Source organism: Quercus suber, unplaced genomic scaffold, assembly GCF_002906115.3.
Source record: "Quercus suber isolate HL8 unplaced genomic scaffold, Cork oak 2.0 scaffold_375, whole genome shotgun sequence".
Taxonomy (NCBI): domain Eukaryota; kingdom Viridiplantae; phylum Streptophyta; class Magnoliopsida; order Fagales; family Fagaceae; genus Quercus; species Quercus suber.
The window spans coordinates 274,883-293,363 of record NW_027069827.1 but is presented as its reverse complement, the minus strand read 5'-3'; the positions used below and the strand labels follow the sequence as shown (position 1 = coordinate 293,363).

The 18,481-nt window shown below is 33.9% G+C and overlaps 1 protein-coding gene across 1 annotated transcript; it reads left to right on the top strand.

Moving 5' to 3' along the window:
* The first annotated feature begins 15,709 nt into the window (after positions 1-15,709).
* On the top strand, positions 15,710-17,098 carry LOC136062039 (uncharacterized). Its single transcript, XM_065760624.1, has 2 exons — positions 15,710-16,312; positions 16,502-17,098. The coding sequence occupies exons 1-2, from the start codon at positions 15,710-15,712 to the stop codon at positions 17,096-17,098; spliced, it is 1,200 nt and encodes a 399-aa protein (XP_065616696.1).
* The last annotated feature ends 1,383 nt before the right edge of the window (positions 17,099-18,481 follow it).

Below are 18,481 nucleotides of genomic sequence, written 5' to 3'. Positions count from 1 at the left end.
CAATTTACACAGAGAGAGAAAATGAGTGAAAGAAACTGAAAACCTGTGAGTCCAAATTGAGAGAGAGAGAGAGAGAGAGAGAGCTTTTTTAAGTTTGGGGATTTTCTGGTTGATTTTTTTTTTTTTTTTTTTTTAAAGGAAATGGAGGGTTTTGATTTTGAGGTTAACTTAAGTAAAAGTTATGATAGGGTGGTGGTGTGGAGTACAAATGAAAGAGAAAGACCCAGAAGTGAAAGAGAGTGTGTTTGTTTGTTAGATCTGGGTTTGTGTTCTTGTTGTTCTTGTTCAAGACACACTTAGATCTCAATTCATTTGATTTTTTGTTTTTAATTTTGTTTTTTATTTTTTATTTAGTTAAAATTAATAAATCAATTTTTTTAATTTATTAATTTTAGGGCATTGACGGAAAAGACTAAAATGGATGGTGTTTTTCTAAATAGGGATTAAAAGCAATGAAAATAAAATATAGAGACCAAAGTAAGAATCACTTGAAAATGTAGGAACAAAAATATGATTTTTGCTAAAAGAAAACTATATTTTAATCATCTTACCAAACAAGCTCGTACATTCTCAAACTAATAATCAAAAGTTGGTGAAACTATTGCCCAATTGCAAGAATCACTTTCGGGGACATTATTTGCATATGCAGATGTGTATGAGCCCGTAAATGACACGATCAACAATCCACAAAAAATATGGTACGTAAGGCACCCTTTTTTTCGTTCCTCAAAATAGATATATATATATATATATATGAGTGTGTGTGCGTGCGCACGCGCGCAATCATGTAATTTAGGACTAAGTTTTTTTGTGGTGCAATAGGCTTTGTGCAAACTAATAGAGGCTGTTGCGGAACTGGGTTTGTGGAAACAGGTCCATTATGTAATGAATAAAGTCAATTATGTGCAAATAAATAGCGTTGTCTCTTTGGTATCACGATGTTAATTTTCTTAAGTTTCTTCTTTGAAGGTAAGGTGCTTTATGTTGCAGTTACTTTCCTTAGTACGAACTCGGTGAAGAATCGTACCACAGGCTAGGGCAACTAATCATAATGCAAGCCCAACGACCTACCTTTAATGTTCAACAAGAAAAGCAAATGAGCCTTATTGCAATGTCATTTTTATGTGAGATGCAGGCGATATCCACAATGTATCGCGGTCCAACGCACAACTAATTGTCATTCCAAATTAATTTTGAAATGACAAAATTGACATATTTCTCAGCAGACTTGTGGCCTTCATGTTCTATCAGTTAGTTAAGAGCTTATGGGCTGTTTGGTATGGTATTTTAAATAACAGTTTTCAGTATATAACTAACTTATGGGCTGTTTGGTATGGTATTTTAAATAACAGTTTTCAGTATTTAAACAATATTACACGTATTTTTATATACTTTTTTACCTACACATATTTTCAAAAAATACAAACAACGTTACTAGAATAACATTACCTAACAGACCTTAGATGGCTTCACTGTCGTCGAGAAAATATTCTTGTTTTCTCTCAATAATAGGCTCTATTTCTTTTTTATTTCGATTTTGAGTATTGAATTTTGTTTTAAAACCAAAAAAATTATAGTGGAGTCTGTTTGGTTGGTTAGGACATATTGGTGGAGGATTAATTTTTATGTGAGATGCATGCGATATCCACAATGTATTGTGGTCCAACGCACAAGTAATTGTCATCCCAAATTAATTTTGATATGTCAAAATTGACATATTTCTCAGCAGACTTGTGGCCGTCATGTTCCATCAGTTAGTTGAGAACTAACTGTCTTCGAAAAAATATTCTTGTTCTCTCTCAATAATAGGCTTTATTTCTTTTTTATTTCGCTTTTGAGTATTGAATTTTGTTTGAAAACCCAAAAAAAAAAAAAAAAAAATCTAGTGGAGTCTGTTTGGTTGGTTAGGACATATTGGTGGAGGATTAATTTTGTCTTCAAATTTTAAATAGCAGAGTCTAGCTAGCTAGTTCAGTAGCTCCAAAAGTCATATGTCCTGCACCGACACTAGCTAGTACATGCTATTAAATTCCAAATATTTGGGCAGACTAATACGAAAGTACTAGATGAAGTATTAATTCAATTCAAAATGAAGTCGCAAATAAATCTAAAAAGATAATGTGCAAAATATGATGATACATTGTCAATCACACTTCATAATGTTGTTCAAGCAGATTTTCTTCTAGTATTGGAATTATAACATATGCAATTATAAAAGTAATTAATTCTCATATAGTTTGCCAACTCCCTACAATCTATAATAACTCTTTCTTATATAAACATATTCATATGATTCGCTTTTGCAAGTTATGATTACTGGTATTGGAGCGGCATTCATATATAAAGCTAGAAGAAAGCCCCTATTATTGGTAGTATAAAACATCATCACCTGAAAGTTTTAATAATTTAAAAGCTTTCTCTATGAGTTTTAATAATTTTCATATGTAAATAAATATTGTTCCAAGAATCAGGTTAAGGAATGTTAAGTTTTGTTTTTTGTTTTTTTGTTTTTGTGTTTTATTTATAGCTAAGAGTTTTGCGCCTTGGTAAAATCATATCCACAAACCTTTCCCACAATTCCTTCTAATGATGTTTAAAACCCAAGCTTCAAATCGATGGAGCTTGCTACTATGATTGAAAGCGCAACTTAAAAGTATGAAGACAAAAAATAAACTAATATGTTGAATACAAACAGACACACAAATGCATGGACAAGACAAACACAATTATATTAATGCAATCTTTCGCCTTTGTTGCACTAAGGGAATTGGCTTTACGAACCCAATTGAGGAAGAAAACAAAAAACCTTCTCAAATGAAAATGTTACAGAGGGGAAGAGAAACAAGGAAAAAAGAGAGAGAAGAGAGACAAACTGAGAGCAAAATCGATGACCAAAGAGAGTGACAATGAGGGCTTAAGAAGAGACAAAAAGCAAAAGGAAGTGAAGAAGTGAAGAAGTGAAAGAGATTACCATGAGAAAGACTTTGAAGGCACGAAAGAAAATATTGTTTCCCGTGTCCAAAAGAAGATAATATTTATGGAAGTAGTTATGCGTTGCATGAGAGAGTTTGTTTTCCGACATTTTTTTTTTTTTTTTTGAAAACAACCAATAGAAAATAAGCATTATTTTTGTTAGATTTTTCTATTGACTGAAGATAGTTTTTTGTTGACCAATTTTTTTAATGCTACCAAATACTGAAAAATGTAGAAAATTATCTTTATAGAAGATTTTTCAGCGAAACAAACAAAACATTACTAACTTGTCAAATTATTGTAAGCTAAAGGATTTGCCAAATTATGAAAACATTGTTGAAGAATAAAGTGGTAAACAATGAAAGAAATAAGGAAATTTAAATGGCTTGGAGGCACAATTGAATTACTTTCCTTACAGAATATTTGCCCACACAAAGAAATTTTAGTTTCAATTAGTTTAGGCTTTAGAAAGAATTTCAATTGAGGCAAACATTTGGGCCAACTAGACTTCACAGTGAGTAGGCCTGATATCGTTAAAAGAAAAATGACAACCTTTCATAATTCCCTCCTTTTGTCAGTTGGATAAACCGAAGTTGCGGGTTAAATTAAGTTTTTTTTTCTTTTGAGAGAGTTTTAATCTATGGTGTACGCTCATAATGAGTTATCATCAAATCAAGACATCAATTAATTTTTAGAGTAGACGGAAATTGAACCCCTTATCTTTTATTCAACTATATTTTGCCAATTGCAGGCTGACTTAAGTTTAATTAAACCCAACCCAATAACTTTTCTTTGAGTGGTCTGACTTCTTTTATAACATAGTTTAATATTTTAGGATCAATTCAAACAAAAATAAATTTAAATTTTATTTTCCGAGTATTAATTTTGAAAAGTTAACTTATCGATATGTTTTACAAAATAAAATTATTTCTCACACTCGTTAATTTTATCATTTTCATTTTTACCATGCTCATTTTGTCATATAATTTAGTTTTAGTCCATCGTATCATGAAAATGAGAAAATTCATTACTGGCTTGAGTTGTTGCAATAAATTTGAATAATAATTTTAAATAATTGATTAAACATTAAATTATCATTGCTCACTTAATAGAGATCGATAAATATCCACACAAAGACAATTATGATTGGTTCACGAAATAAAAACCTAAAATAGTAAAAATACTTTTGGGCAAAGCCCAACTCAACAAGTCCACTAACGAAGGTTGTTGAAGTACATACGATACTCAAACGACTTCTGTCACATAGTAAGATTAAGTACCAAGTTTTCCATTCTTGTTAGCAACTAGAAGCCTTGTCTTGTGCATTTAAAGTTACTTATTTCCATAGGTTAATTTCTCGGCCACTTTAAGGCTTATTGACGATTTGATGTCATCTCTGGAGTCTCAAAAAACAACCCTAACACTACTATCGTGATCCATGTGTTTGAAAGTATAAAACTCTCAAAGGTGAATCAATGGGAGAGGTTAGAAGAACTAGTAAGGATTTCTTAGGTTTTTATGGGCTTAGTGTGTGTCTTCCTCCTTTTTTTTTCAATCAGGGTTGAATTGTAGTTTAAATATGTGTAGGTTTGTAGGTATAATTGGCTACAAAAAAGCCGTAAAAGCCCAGGTCGATGGCTTCCCAAACTAAGCTCGATCGATCAAATGTTGAAACAGCCCACAGCAGCATGGTCCTCTTAACTCAATATTCTCAATGCATTGATTGAAGTCCAGCTCATTGGAGCTTAGAGTCCCATTACTCATTTTCTCTTTAGGGGGAATCTTTCACTACCTTGCTATATTCCTCAAGACTTCCCCATAAATCCCTTCTTAACACTATCATTAGACCCATATATGAAGGACAAAACCAGCTACATTTCTCAGATTCACATTTGATCTTGCAATGCATAACTTGAGATCTTATTATAGTTTCTTATAAATAGTGTATGCTTTATTAAATATACATCTGAGTTGTGTAAGTCAAAGTTGATTCAAAGAAAGACGAGCCAATTTTTTTAATTTTTTGTAAAGAACAAAAAAACAAAAACAAAAAAGAAGGAAGACGATGATGATTGTAAAATTGTTTACAAGCTTTACTCATGCTTAGCCCCATTTGGAGGAGGTTGTGCTCAATATTTCTGATCGTATTTGATGCTAATTCCAAATTAATTTAGGTGCAGGAGTATTGCAACCTTGAATCTATTTTGACACTGATAAATTCACGGATATACATTAATTTTATATGAGTATAAAACTAATAAATTTTATAGTCGAAAATAGTATCGGAAGATCTGATAGGCCAAGAATGTATTGACCCATTATGATGAATTAATCAATTAATTTAGCCAATTTAATTAATTAATCTAATTAACATGCAATAGTGTGGTAGCACAAACAAATCACCAACTAAGTTAATATGCAGCGGAAAATAAAGTTGACACGGTGATTTGTTTACGAATGGGAAAAACCTACACGGCAAAAACCCCCACCAGGTGATTTTAAGGTCATCACTCCCAAAAATCCACTATTATCACAACAAGCAGTTACAAGTAAAGAAATCTCAATATCTTATACCAACCTACAGTTGAACCCTTACTTCAATACCCAATTGGACTTGTTCTGTAGTGACAATCTCTCATTTCAATGCACGGCTCCTAGTACGTGACTAACCAATCGATGCACAGATCCAAGTACGTGACTAACCACCAACTTGAGAAGGATGTTGGCTGCAAATTTCTTCAGTTCATCACACGATGAAGATCATGAAACTCCTTGGTTACAAAACCCTACGGCATACAAACACAACAGCTTCTTGAAGAGAAAGATGAACTAGGGCATATGTCTCTGATTCACAATATGCTTGTGAAAAACTTTTGCATTAAGTTGCATCAGCCGTGACAGCCCTTAAAACAATCTTTATATATGATCAGGGTTGTGAGAAAAGAAATCTCAAACATGTATACACAGATTGGAGTGAAATTAGATCTAGAAAACTGATTTTCTTAAATCTCGATAGATAGGTTATCTGTCGAGAGCTGTCGAGCATTAGGCTAAAACAGCTTTTTAGACCTCGATAGATACTAATTGTCAAGCTTAAAAAACCAGCAATTTTTCACTTGAATCTTGGACAGATTTGCATGACTTTAACACTTGAACTTGAAACCTTGTTCCTTGAAGTATTAAACATATCCTAGATCTATCTAATTACAAGTAAAGTGCATTTTATCAAAGGATTAGCCAATTCTACAATGACATATGCTCCTAACATGATTCACATATGCCCTAACAAGATCTTATCTAATGCACGGAAACATGAAGCAAACACATAATCTATAGTTTTAAAGCGGTGGTTACAAATGATGTGCATGAGTTAAAGCTTAACTTTTTGTACCAACATGCAGAGGCATGCATATAAATAATAAAAATGAGACGGTATATCTCACCTACTATGGATTTTTTTCTCGGAAGATTTCATATAAAATATATAGCAAATATGCAATTATCTACGCAAGTTCAATTGCGTTGTCCTTTTTTCTGTAGATCCTTTAATTAAGTTCCAACATATATACTGGCAGGAAGGGTTGCCTGTTATTTTTGCGTAGGGATTGTGTGTGTAGAAATTCCTATAGTTAAGAAGCTTGAAACAACAAAAGAAATTATTCTGTGCATATGACAGGAAGGGATGCAGTGTTATTTGTTAGAAAACAAGTAGTTTTTTTTTTTTTTTTTTTTTGTTTAAGTGTCCCAATTTTTATTTTTCTAAGCTCTAATCTTTTGTGGAATGTCATGCATAAATGACCACTTTCTGTTGTATATAAACTTTAATATGCGATTGAAAAAAGTTTCCAAAAAAAGTTTTCTATTTTATTAAAAATATAGCAATTTTATGAATATATTCAATTATAATGTACCCGCAAAACTTTTGAAATGTACAATTGACTCCTAATATTTCACCCCGATTACAATATGCTATCAATAGTTTGTATTGGTATTGGAGTAATATAAGGGACACATAATTTGACACAATTTTATGCCACAACTTGTCACGTGACAAGTTGAAATTGGTAAAAGTGTATCTCCACATGGTCCACCATCACACCTTAACCAATCATAACATGCCGCATTGCGAGTTTTGGCACAAAATTGTACCAAATTATTCCTAACTCCTTAGCATTACTCATCAGTATTGAGATTGATGAAAACTATAAGAATGTTAAAGATAGAGATCATCAAAATTAAACAAATAATTTTGAGCATTGTATCTGTTGGGGTTTATGCCCTAAAATCCAATTAGTTTGTATGTCATGAATAATTAAATTGTTTAATTAAATGAGACTATCTATTTATGAACTAATGGAACATTATCTTAGTCCATGAGATACATAGTATGTGATTTATGTAAAAAGTCACAGAAGATGTAAATCACAAGTTCTTTGTAAACTCATAATTTTAGTTCGTAGTCGATGATGAAATTGGGTATTTCATCTGCGAAGACTATAACATATCAACTAAAATGATTTGTCTTGATCATGGAAGTGGAGACTTCTAGTTGATATGTTAATATGTTTTAAGAGTTAAGACATATTGAACTAGACTGCTGTGAGATTTATTATTCTCCTAATGACTGTCAAATAAATAATAAATCTCACGACTTCTATTTACATCAACTCTAAATCCTAAGAGAATAATGGACATGATCATGAGATGTAGGTTGCCTTGATATATCAGGAGTGAGATCTATAAGTAACGGTCAAAACCTTAGTATGTTGGGCAACCGCATTTAATGTTGATGGAACATATATTTTCAAGATGGAATTTATAGTCTCTTAACAGAGATATAAAATATTCTCTTGAGATAAGTTTAATGTGTTTGGTTATTTAGAGTGTTAGGTACGACCGCTTCAGTAAGGAATTACTAAAGTATATATTTATGGAATTAGATTTCATAAATATATATTGAATAACATAAAGGATTAAACCTGGTACTCAAGGATTAAGATGTAGTAATCTACAAAGTAACAGTCAATATTCATGACTTTGTATTACTATGAATATTTTAATGAAGGAGTTGAATATATAATAAAGTCTTGGAATATAATTTATAGATAAGGCATAGAGTGTAACTATATTTATATAGTGGTATTAAATATAGTTAATGGTAACTTTGGACCTGTCAAGAGTTGATAGAAAAGACCAAGGCCCATTGGAGCTAGAGTCTTGTTGGTCCCTTTTGGTCTCACTCCAAGCCACATACTAGAGCCCAATTAGATAATCAGTTCTATATAAGGAGAGTAACATACAGAATTTCATTAAGGGCTTTTTCAAGAGATTTTTCATTAAGTCTTTTCATGAGATTTCTCATAAGAAATGAAATGGTTTATATGTGAGTGTTGGACACTCATTATTCTCTCCTTGGAAACTGATTGAGAGACCACACATCTTGGGCATCAAGTGGAATTGGAGTGAAGATTAAAAGTCTCCCAAGAACTTTTGATCTTCGTTTTGAATTTTACCGCACCAAGGAACGCTCTCTTGTACTTGAATTCTAAAATTTACATACTACATGTTATAGATTGAGAATGAAGTAGATCCGTTAATTTTCCGCTGCGTACATGCTTATATCCATCAATTGGTATCAGAGCGGTCTTCAATTTCCAATCTGTTTAACATGTTTTGTGACTTTTAGAATTAAAGATGATAGTTTTATATTGTTAGAAGATTATGTTTTAATTTTCTGCATGTTGTTGAAACTATGATTTGATGAAAACTGAAATTGATGTTATGATGTTGTTTAAATTTAAATTTAAGTACATTAAATTGAGTTTTAAGGCTATAGCATCAATAGAATTCAGTTTTGACATCAATCACTGTCTATAATATTCATATGTTGAATGTTTGTTCATGAAAAACGAAGAAAACTACCTTAGAAAATTTTTGAAAAATTCGTGTTTCACAATTTTCGATCAATCGAAAATCACTTTCGATCGATCGAGTGAAACAATGATCAGACCTTTTAAAAAGATTGATTTTCGATTACTAGTCGATCGATTGAATTTGTTTTTCGATCGATTGAGAAACAATCAAATATCAATCGAACAAGTCAAGAGGTCAAGTTTGAATTTTTTAATTTTTTCGATCGATCGAGGAGCACTTTCGATCGATCAAAAGAAGGAAAATCTGAATTTTTCTAAGTGTTTTTACAATAAAGAAAGAGCAATGCTATGTGTGATTAGATTACACATGGTTCTAACTAAAAAACCTAATGAGATCAAAGATATTAGTTAAATAGAACTCTTAGTCCTAAATAGTTTGGGACTTGTCCTTTAAGAAACATTCTAATGAGATTAGATTTGTTGAGATTAAAAGTCCTTAACTTAATGTATTTTAATTAGAAGTTTTAATGAGATTAAAGCTTAATTAAAAGGTATATAGTTTCTAATGAGATTAGAATTCTTATTCTAATAAGTTAAGGATAGAGTTCTATAAAACTAATTTTTGATCCATTAGTGTTTAAGGAATCCTAAATAGTTTAGAACTTCCATTTTAGTTAGTGATTCTAATAAGATTAGAGTCTTCAACAAGTGCAAGGTTGTTAGTTGTGGGATCACAATTATTTAAAGAAAAACTCAAATAATGAGTGGGAGTGCTGAAATAACCCTTTTGTTAAGTTTATTGTAATGTGAAATAGATACCTTGTCTTGACTTCGAGTCTTGCATTCCATACGGAGGGTATTTGCTTGACGGATTACAAGGTTAAACTTCTTTGTGATTGCGCGAATGTTCGTTACTCTATTGTGACGTGACTTAGTAACATCACATTGAATTTAAACAATTAAACACATTTGATGTGTATGGTTAAAATTGTGATTAGATCACAACGATTTCATGTCAATCCACTTGTTTTAAAATTTCTAGTGGGAGAGAGATACAAGGGTTGGATCTCACGGCATCCATTACCAGTTTATAGTAGTGTGATTAGGCACCTCGCCTTGGCGTATATGCCTTGCTCCCTTTGGAGGGTGTTTAATTCATGGTACTACAGATTAAACTTCTTAATGATAGATGAAGTGTGTTTTTACATTGAGAATGACCACACTTCCGTGGAGTTACTTGGTGACTCACATTGATTCTAGGCAATGGTGTACACTAAATTAAGTGTAATATTAACCTTCTTTTGAAGCTACGTCATTATTAATTAGAGGCTAAAGGAAAAGCGGCAAATTATTTTTGTTTGGTAAGAATTACAATGATTGCATTAATAATGAGAATAATTCTCGTCTGATCATAATGATTGGTATGACCTCGCTTCCAAGGAATATTAATTACGGGATTAGGTTGCCGTTGCACCTAGTATAGTATGGTTTTTGGGTTCCATATTATATGGTTATGGATGCAAAATGATAATGTCCTAATATTTAAGTTGATGGTCTCAATATAAAGTTGTCATAAATTTTGTCCTCTAGCTACTATTTTAGTTGAATCACATTAACTAAGAAATAATTTTGGACATAGTGCTTAAAGAAGCTAAAGTACTGTAAGGTTGAATTTAATCAACCATCTAATTGGCTTTATTCTGTGACCAATTTGCTTGTAATTTAGCACTTAGTAACCCTGTATTTAGGTGGAAAAATTGTAAGGGTAGTGTGTGAAAAGATGTGAAGAAAAGCTCAAGAGTGTGCAAGAAAAACAAAGTCTCGCGACTAGGACTCGCGGGTGGTTCGCGACTGGCAAGCCGCGAAAGGCAGTCACGTGAGAGGTACACTGGGAAGCTGAAGGGTCGCGCCAGCTGTCACGCTACAGGACAAAAGTTCCAGTCTGGCCAGGCCGTTACGTCGCGACTTGGCCAAGTCGCGAGATCAAGTCGCCAACTTGCCCTGTTTGGCAAAAACTGACGTTTTGCCTTCCCTTCTCACCCTACTATATATACACCCTTATACCCATCATATTGAGAGAGCTTCCAGAGAGAATTTTGTGAGAGAAAACCCTAGAGGAATACAAGATTGATTCATCCCCAATCTTCATCTAAAGAGACTCTACAAATTCCTCTACTCTCTTCCTCTCCATTGTCATACCCTTGAGAGGTCATTTACCAAACCCTTGTCTCACCACACCCACGTCTGTGAGAAGGTCCATTTGGTGCTTTGGGAAGCAGTTTGGAAAGGAACCAATATACATTGGTTGATGCTATGGTAAAGTAGCGGAATCCGGGAAGCTAGAGAAGAAATAGGTTCGTATTCTTCCTAATTATTAAATTCTAATAATCTCCCGTTGATGATTAAAAATTCCTTAAGTATTCAATATCTTCTCTCGAATAATATTAAAAATATCTTCAACTAACAATTCCATATCTCTATGTGAATTTAATTAATTGGAGACTCATTACGTACTTTGAATTTTTTGAAAAATCACACTAGTCGCGGTAAAGCATCTCTACTTTCGCTCAACTAATGGTGTTTAATTTCTAGAACTAAAATAACAAATCACCTCTCGGTCTCATTGTAATTCAATTGATCAAACCATAATTCATAAAAAATAGTAAGCATTAAGAATAAGAATTAAACACTCAATCATAGAAATATTAAAAATAAAATAATTCAGAATATAAATTGTGTGTTCATTGCTAGACTACATCAACGCTCTAGAAAATAAAATTTAGTTCGTAATAAAACTGAAAAGAAAACAAATAAAACTTATGTCTTTCATCTGATGGTTGATCAACATGAAGCTCTCGCCTTTGCCCTCAGATCCTCCTCTTCAGAAAGACTCCTAAAAGAAAAATCTTCAATGCAGCAGCCCCCTTTTTCTCTCAGGTTTTCTCTCTTTTTTTTTTTTCTTTTTACCCTAAAGAGCCTTTAAATAGGTCAAGGAATCCTATTCCCGTTTGGAGAAAATCCCAGATTTTTAGGCTTCACTTAACCGACGATTTTGGCCCATTTAACGTCAGAATTCGGACTTTTGGTAAACTACAAAGTTGTAGCCCTTTAAGCTAAATTTCCAGCCCAACTTGAATCATCTCGATTGGATATCTGAGCCCAAAGTTATGCTGAAAATACTAACTGATGTGCAGGCTGGAATCCTAATCCGAATTGGACTTAGATTTTGTACAAAATTCCTTTGATTCCTTGCTCTTCTCATTCCTTCAAAGCACAAATGAATAGATAAATATAAATAAAAAAAATCAAAAGAAATAAAGGAAAACTAACAATTTTAATAAATAAGAGGATAATAAAAATCATGTAAAAATTACACTTATCAGTGTGTGTGTGTGTGTGTGTGTGTGTGTGTGTTAAAAGTGATATAATTGTTTAAATAGTTAAAGAGAAATGTTAATGAATGCTTTTAGAGTATTGGTTAATAATTCATTTAAAAAAAGTTTTTATATAAAAAAAAAATTAATATTTTGACAATTTGTTTTATTTTTTATAAAAATAATATCAAAACTTTCTTAAAATGAATTGTTAACCAATATCCTGAAAACATTTGCTAGCATTACCCAACCGCAAGTCTACTCCTCTTAATAATGTCTAACTTACTATGCTTTCCGTTTTTGGGGAAGTATGTAGCACTAATTGTAGCGAAGTAACATGTCATCTTGTTGTGCGGAAATCGACAAGACAACTATTGACTTTCCTATATATTTGGTCAAATTTAATTTAATTTTTCTATAATTTGTAAAAGGCACAATTTTATTATTTGGTTATATATTGTGCCCTTTTTGGATAAAAGATAAAAAGTTTTATTGCACCTAAAAATCAAGAGGAAGAGTATGTCTACAATAATTTCATAATATTTTCATAATAAATTATATATTGCAGGTTGTTATGGGTGATTATTAATGTGTAAAAAAATAATTTTAATAATAAGTTTAAATTACTACCTTAGGCTTTAAAATTTTCTTTTTTCGTCCCTAAAGTTTTTAAAGACATTTTTCAATAGCTTAAGGAAGAAAAGTAAAATTATAATCGTTTAAAAATGAAAAATTAACATTTAAATTTAAAAATAATAAGTGTAATATTTTTAATAGTTTAAGATTGAAAAATGAAATTTATGCAAAGTTTACGAATAGAAATGATATTTTCGCCTACAATATATCAATCCTAAAAGCTTGAACAAGCCTAGAGGGGGAGCTTGAGCACGACATCTATCTACACATATAGGGTGTCGTATAAGTATAGTTTGTACTACAACAACCTTTTGTAGTGAATTTTCCTTTTATAGATTCGCCCTTGGAGTATTTTTACCCTGGTAGTATTTTACACAAGAGTTTTCACTTCATAAACAAATTTTTGTCTCTTATGTGTGATTGTGATTGTGTTTATTTGTTATTTATTGGTTATTTGGAAGTTGTGTTGTTTAATTATCATAGATCATAATTGAATTAATTTAATAGAATCGGTAGTAAGCTATCCAGGGGTCTAAATTGCGTAGTTTCAATTGGAATCAGAGCATAGCTACACAATAAAGCAATTGTGTCAATGTCTATAGAGAGATAGAAGAATTATACTATCCATAAAATATCGTAGAGAGATAGAAGAATCAATATATATATATATATATATAAAAGAAGAGACTTCATGTGGAAAAGTATGAGGTTCTGCCCAGTGGCACATTGTATGACATCCTACTCATTTAGGCTTCAACCTCATCTAAATTTAGCATTTATGTCAAATTATTAAGTAATGGCAAATGCATTTATTTCAATGTATTTATAAAATTCAAAGAATTTGTATACATTATAACTTTACATACTTTGAATTGATATGGATGGATTTAAAAAGTCATGGAAAATGTAGGAATAAAATTCAAAGAATTTTTATATATTTATAACTTTACATGCTTTGAATTGATAGGGATGGATCTAAAAAGTCATAGGAAATGTAAGAATCAAAAAACCTTTTCAATTTTCAGCATAAGACTAACTTCAATGTAGAATTGCAAGAGTTGAATTCAATTAATTGGGTAAATATTATTTGCCTCCACATTTGTCCAATATAAATCAAGTCATGGGAAATGTAGGAATCAAAAAAACTTTTCAAATTTCTACATAAGACTAACTTCAATGTAAAACTGCAAAAGTTGAATTCAATGAATTGGGCAATTATTATTTGTCTCCATATTTGTCCAATATAAATCCCCATTTCTTAGGGGTATCAATTCGGGTTAGCATGTCGGGTTTGTGTTGTATCGAGGTAGGGGTATTCGACTATATGGCTCAACCTAAACTTGGCCCATTTAATAATCATGTTGTAATCCTTCAACCCTAACCCGACCTAGTTAATAAGGCAAGTTGACACAACCCAACCCACTTGACAAACTTAATAAACAGGTCGTGTTATGCTGACATGAATGTAACACAGCCCATTTTAACTTGCATAATATTAAATATAACATCCATCTAGAAATTTTTTCTTTTTTACATCCCAAAAGTAGTGCATACACTTTAAGTCTTCAACCCACATTAAAAATGTAAGGTTGAATTTAATCAACCATTTAATTGGCTTTATTCCGTGACCAATTTGCTTGTAATTTAGCACTTAGTAAGCCTGTATTTAGGTGGGAAAATTGTAAGGGTAGTGTGTGAGAAGATGTGAAGAAAAGCTCAAGAGTGTGCAAGAAAAACAGAGTCTCACGACTAGGACTGGCAAGTGGTTCGCTACTGGCAAGCCGCGAAAGGCAGGCACGTGAGAGGCACACTGGGAAGCTGAAGGATCGCGCCAGCTGTCACGCTACAAGACAAAAGTTCCAGTCTGGCCAGGCCATTACGTCCCGACTTGATTTCGCGACTTGGCCAAGCCGCGAGATCAAGTCACCAACTTGCCCTGTTTGGCAAAAACTGACGTTTTGCATTCCCTTCTCACCCTACTATATATACACCCTTATACCCATCATATTGAGAGAGCTTCCAGAGAGAATTTTGTGAGAGAAAACCCTAGAGAAATACAAGATTGATTCATCCCCAATCTTCATCTAAAGAGACTCTACAAATTCCTCTACTCTCTTCCTCTCCATTGTCATACCCTTGAGAGGTCATTTACCAAACCCTTGTCTCACCACACCCACGTCTGTGAGAAGGTCCATTTGGTGCTTTGGGAAGCAGTTTGGAAAGGAACCAATATACATTGGTTGATGCTATGGTCAAGTAGCGGAATCCGGGAAGCTAGAGAAGAAATAGGTTCGGCGTAACCTCGTTGGAGCAAGAAGCTTGGAGGGCTTAGGTACTTGGGTAGATTAGGCTTGGAGGGTCTTCTGCTGTTCATGTATCCCAACTACATTCTTTAGTGGATTATTTGACCGCTTGGAGGGCGGCGGAGAGGTTTTACGCCGAGGACTTCGGTTTCCTCTTCGATAACACATCGTGTGTTGTCCGTGTGTTTGCATCTTCTTTCCCTTTACCTTTGCCTTATATTTACTGCTGTGGATGTGTTTATATTTGGCTTAGATTGTTCTATCAATTCAGTTATAAGCTTGTTATCATATTCCGCACATAAATTGTTTGATATAAAGCTTGAATTGGTATTTTTGTTATTTGGGGTCTAAACGTTCAAAGGTGTTTTATACCCTTTTTGAACTTTCAATTGGTATCAGAGCGGGTGCACTTGTTGTGGTTTTAATACCTGAGTGTGATCCTTGACCCCTTGGTGAGATGGATAGGTCTCAATCTCTCAATGTTCCACCATTTTTTGATGGTAATAATTATGCATTTTGGAAAGTCCGAATGAGGGCGTTTTTGTGTTCTATGGATGAGACTGTGTGGGATGCAGTTGATATAGGTTGGACTAAACCGGAGGCTCCTAAGGCAAATTGGGATAAGGATGCTCTTGCAGCAGCAAATGCAAATAGCAAGGCATTGAATGCTATCTTCTGCGGTGTTTCTCCAGAAGAATTCCACCGGATTTCTCACATCTCCATTGCTAAGGAAGCATGGGAAATTCTGGAGACAACCTATGAGGGAACTAAGAAAGTGAAGGACACAAAACTTCAAATGCTGACCACTCGCTTTGAGGAGTTAAAAATGAGTGAGGAAGAGTCGTTTGATTCATTTTATAGCAAACTGAACGAAGTGGTTGTTGGTAAATTCAACTTGGGAGAAAAGACGGAGGACTCAAAGATTGTAAGGAAGATCCTCCGGTCACTACCAGAAACTTTCCGGCCCAAAGTTACAGCCATTGAAGAGAGCAAGGATCTTGACGACATCAAGGTTCAAGAGCTGGTTGGTTCTCTGCAGACATATGAATTGTCCCTGCCCTCACAGAAGAAGAGCAAATCACTTGCTCTTAAAACAATTGATGAGAGAGTAGCATCTCATGATATTTCAGAAGAAGATGGAGTGGAGAAGGAAGTAGCATATCTGGCGAAAAACTTCCGAAAATTCCTGAAGATGAAGAACAGTGGAAAACCATTCAACGATAGGAAATTTTCATCTTCAAGAGGTGATAGGAAAGAGTTTACGAGGAAAGAAGGGAAGGAGTCTCAATCTTCCTCGGACATTGTGTGTTTCGAGTGTAATGGACATGGACACTTCAAAAAGGAATGTCCCAATTATTTGAAATCAAAAGGAAAGGTCTATGTCACAACTTTGAGTGATGCTGATTCATCAAATTCTGACTCTGAAGATAGCTGTGACGGAGAAGGAAATTACTCCGCTTTCATGACCATTGCACATGTGGAGACCTTGGATGAGTTGGGTACACTTGTGAAGGAGCTTGGGGAACATTCTGATTTGGAGTCTATGGGAATAGTCGAAGAGTCTGAAGATGAGGAAGTTGGAGAAACAGTGGGATTGCAAGAGACTTACAACTCGCTCCTTGAGAAGACCGGTGAATATGCTAAAGTGGCTAATGCAGCCATCAAGAAGATGAAGAGAGCTGAGGAAGATTACAAAAGTCTCCTGACACGATATAAGGAGGCAAAATGTGAAATTGAAACACTTAATGGTGAGCTATCAGAAGCTTACACTAAAGTGAGATTCCTTGAGCAAGAGGTAGTACAATCTCATGCCAAGGTAGATAGGATCTCCTCCAGGAAGCTAGATGATGTTATTTCATCCCAAAAACATGCCTCAGACAAGTCCGGGTTGGGATATACGGAGGGAGCAGCTCATCAGCCAAAGTCACCAAGGAAGTAAAGTTTGTAAAAACCAATGAGACGGCTGTTGATAAGCCTACTCCAGAGATAGTTGAGGCCAAGAAGAAACAGAATATGGCAAATCAATGGGAATTCAACAAGTCCCAAAATCAATCTGAAGTCAGATTTAGAGCTAGAGGAAGATCTCTTCCAAGACAGTAGCAGGGTCCTAGAATAAACTATATTTGTCACTATTGCGGACTGCAAGGACACACTAGACCCAACTGCCAAAAGCTAAGAGCAGACAACAATGCGAGTGTACCTCGGTCACGAGGAAGAAGAAATGTCTTGAGGTCTTGGGGTGGTGAGCAATCAAGGAGCCAAAACCATGATCCCGGAATGACGGACGTGATGAAAATGATTGGCGCCTTCACCACTTGCTTGGACAGCTTCAACAGGAGGTTTGAAAGTCTTAACTCTCGTACCCGATCCATCAAGGATATCACCCTAAACGCACGTGACGTGTGGGTGACAAAGGGTACTCATGCATAAGCATTATAACATGTCCATGCATCAATTCTTCCTATGATTTGTGTATAAGATTGGTTAGTTGCTTTGTGTTTTTGAGCATTTGTTTAATTTGTGGTTTGTTTGTGTTTAAAATGCTTTTATTCTTTTTATTTTTGATCTTTCTTCTACTGTTTTTGTGTCAAAAATCCAATAATACATAAAAAGTTGAAAATCCAAAAAGTTTGATCACTTTGTTGAGTTTTGTCTCCAAGCATGTTTTGCCCTGTACCTTTGTACTTATGGCTTTGTGCATTTAACGAGCTTAGCTTGTCTCTCATGCACTCATATCTTTGTGGAAGAAATTCTGAAATCTATGTGATTGTTGTTGTAGACGACTAAATTTCTAGTTCGAAATAAATCAAACAAGTAAAAATAGTTGTACAAATGAGAATTTGTATTGATGATTGTGGTATAATTCTCTGTAATTACAAAAGAGTGATCCTCTGATTCGATCTCCTTGCAAGACTTATTGATTTGGATTTGTGGTAATGTGATTGTGACTTGAACACAAAATATCCTTCAATTTGGTTGAGGAATGGATCGAAGATTGCTAAAACGGAATTACAATGAATCTCTGGCTATGAGCTTGTTAGAAATCCTTTGTTCTTCATGTTCTTCGTGTTCTTCGTGTGTTCTTCGTGTTCTTGGATTTGTGGTGGAAATTCTTCGGGGCTTTAGAGGCTTGAATCCGCAGAGCTTCACTGATTTGTGCTTTGTTGGTGTTTTCGGACACTTTAGGCTTGATTCCCGCAAACTTTTGGATCTAGGCGGATGATTTGGATGATTTCTCTTCGAATGTTCTTCGTATTCGAAGTTGAAGTTCTTGAAGTTCTTGGAGGCTTTAGAGCTTGGTTCCGGCAGAGCTTCTGGACTT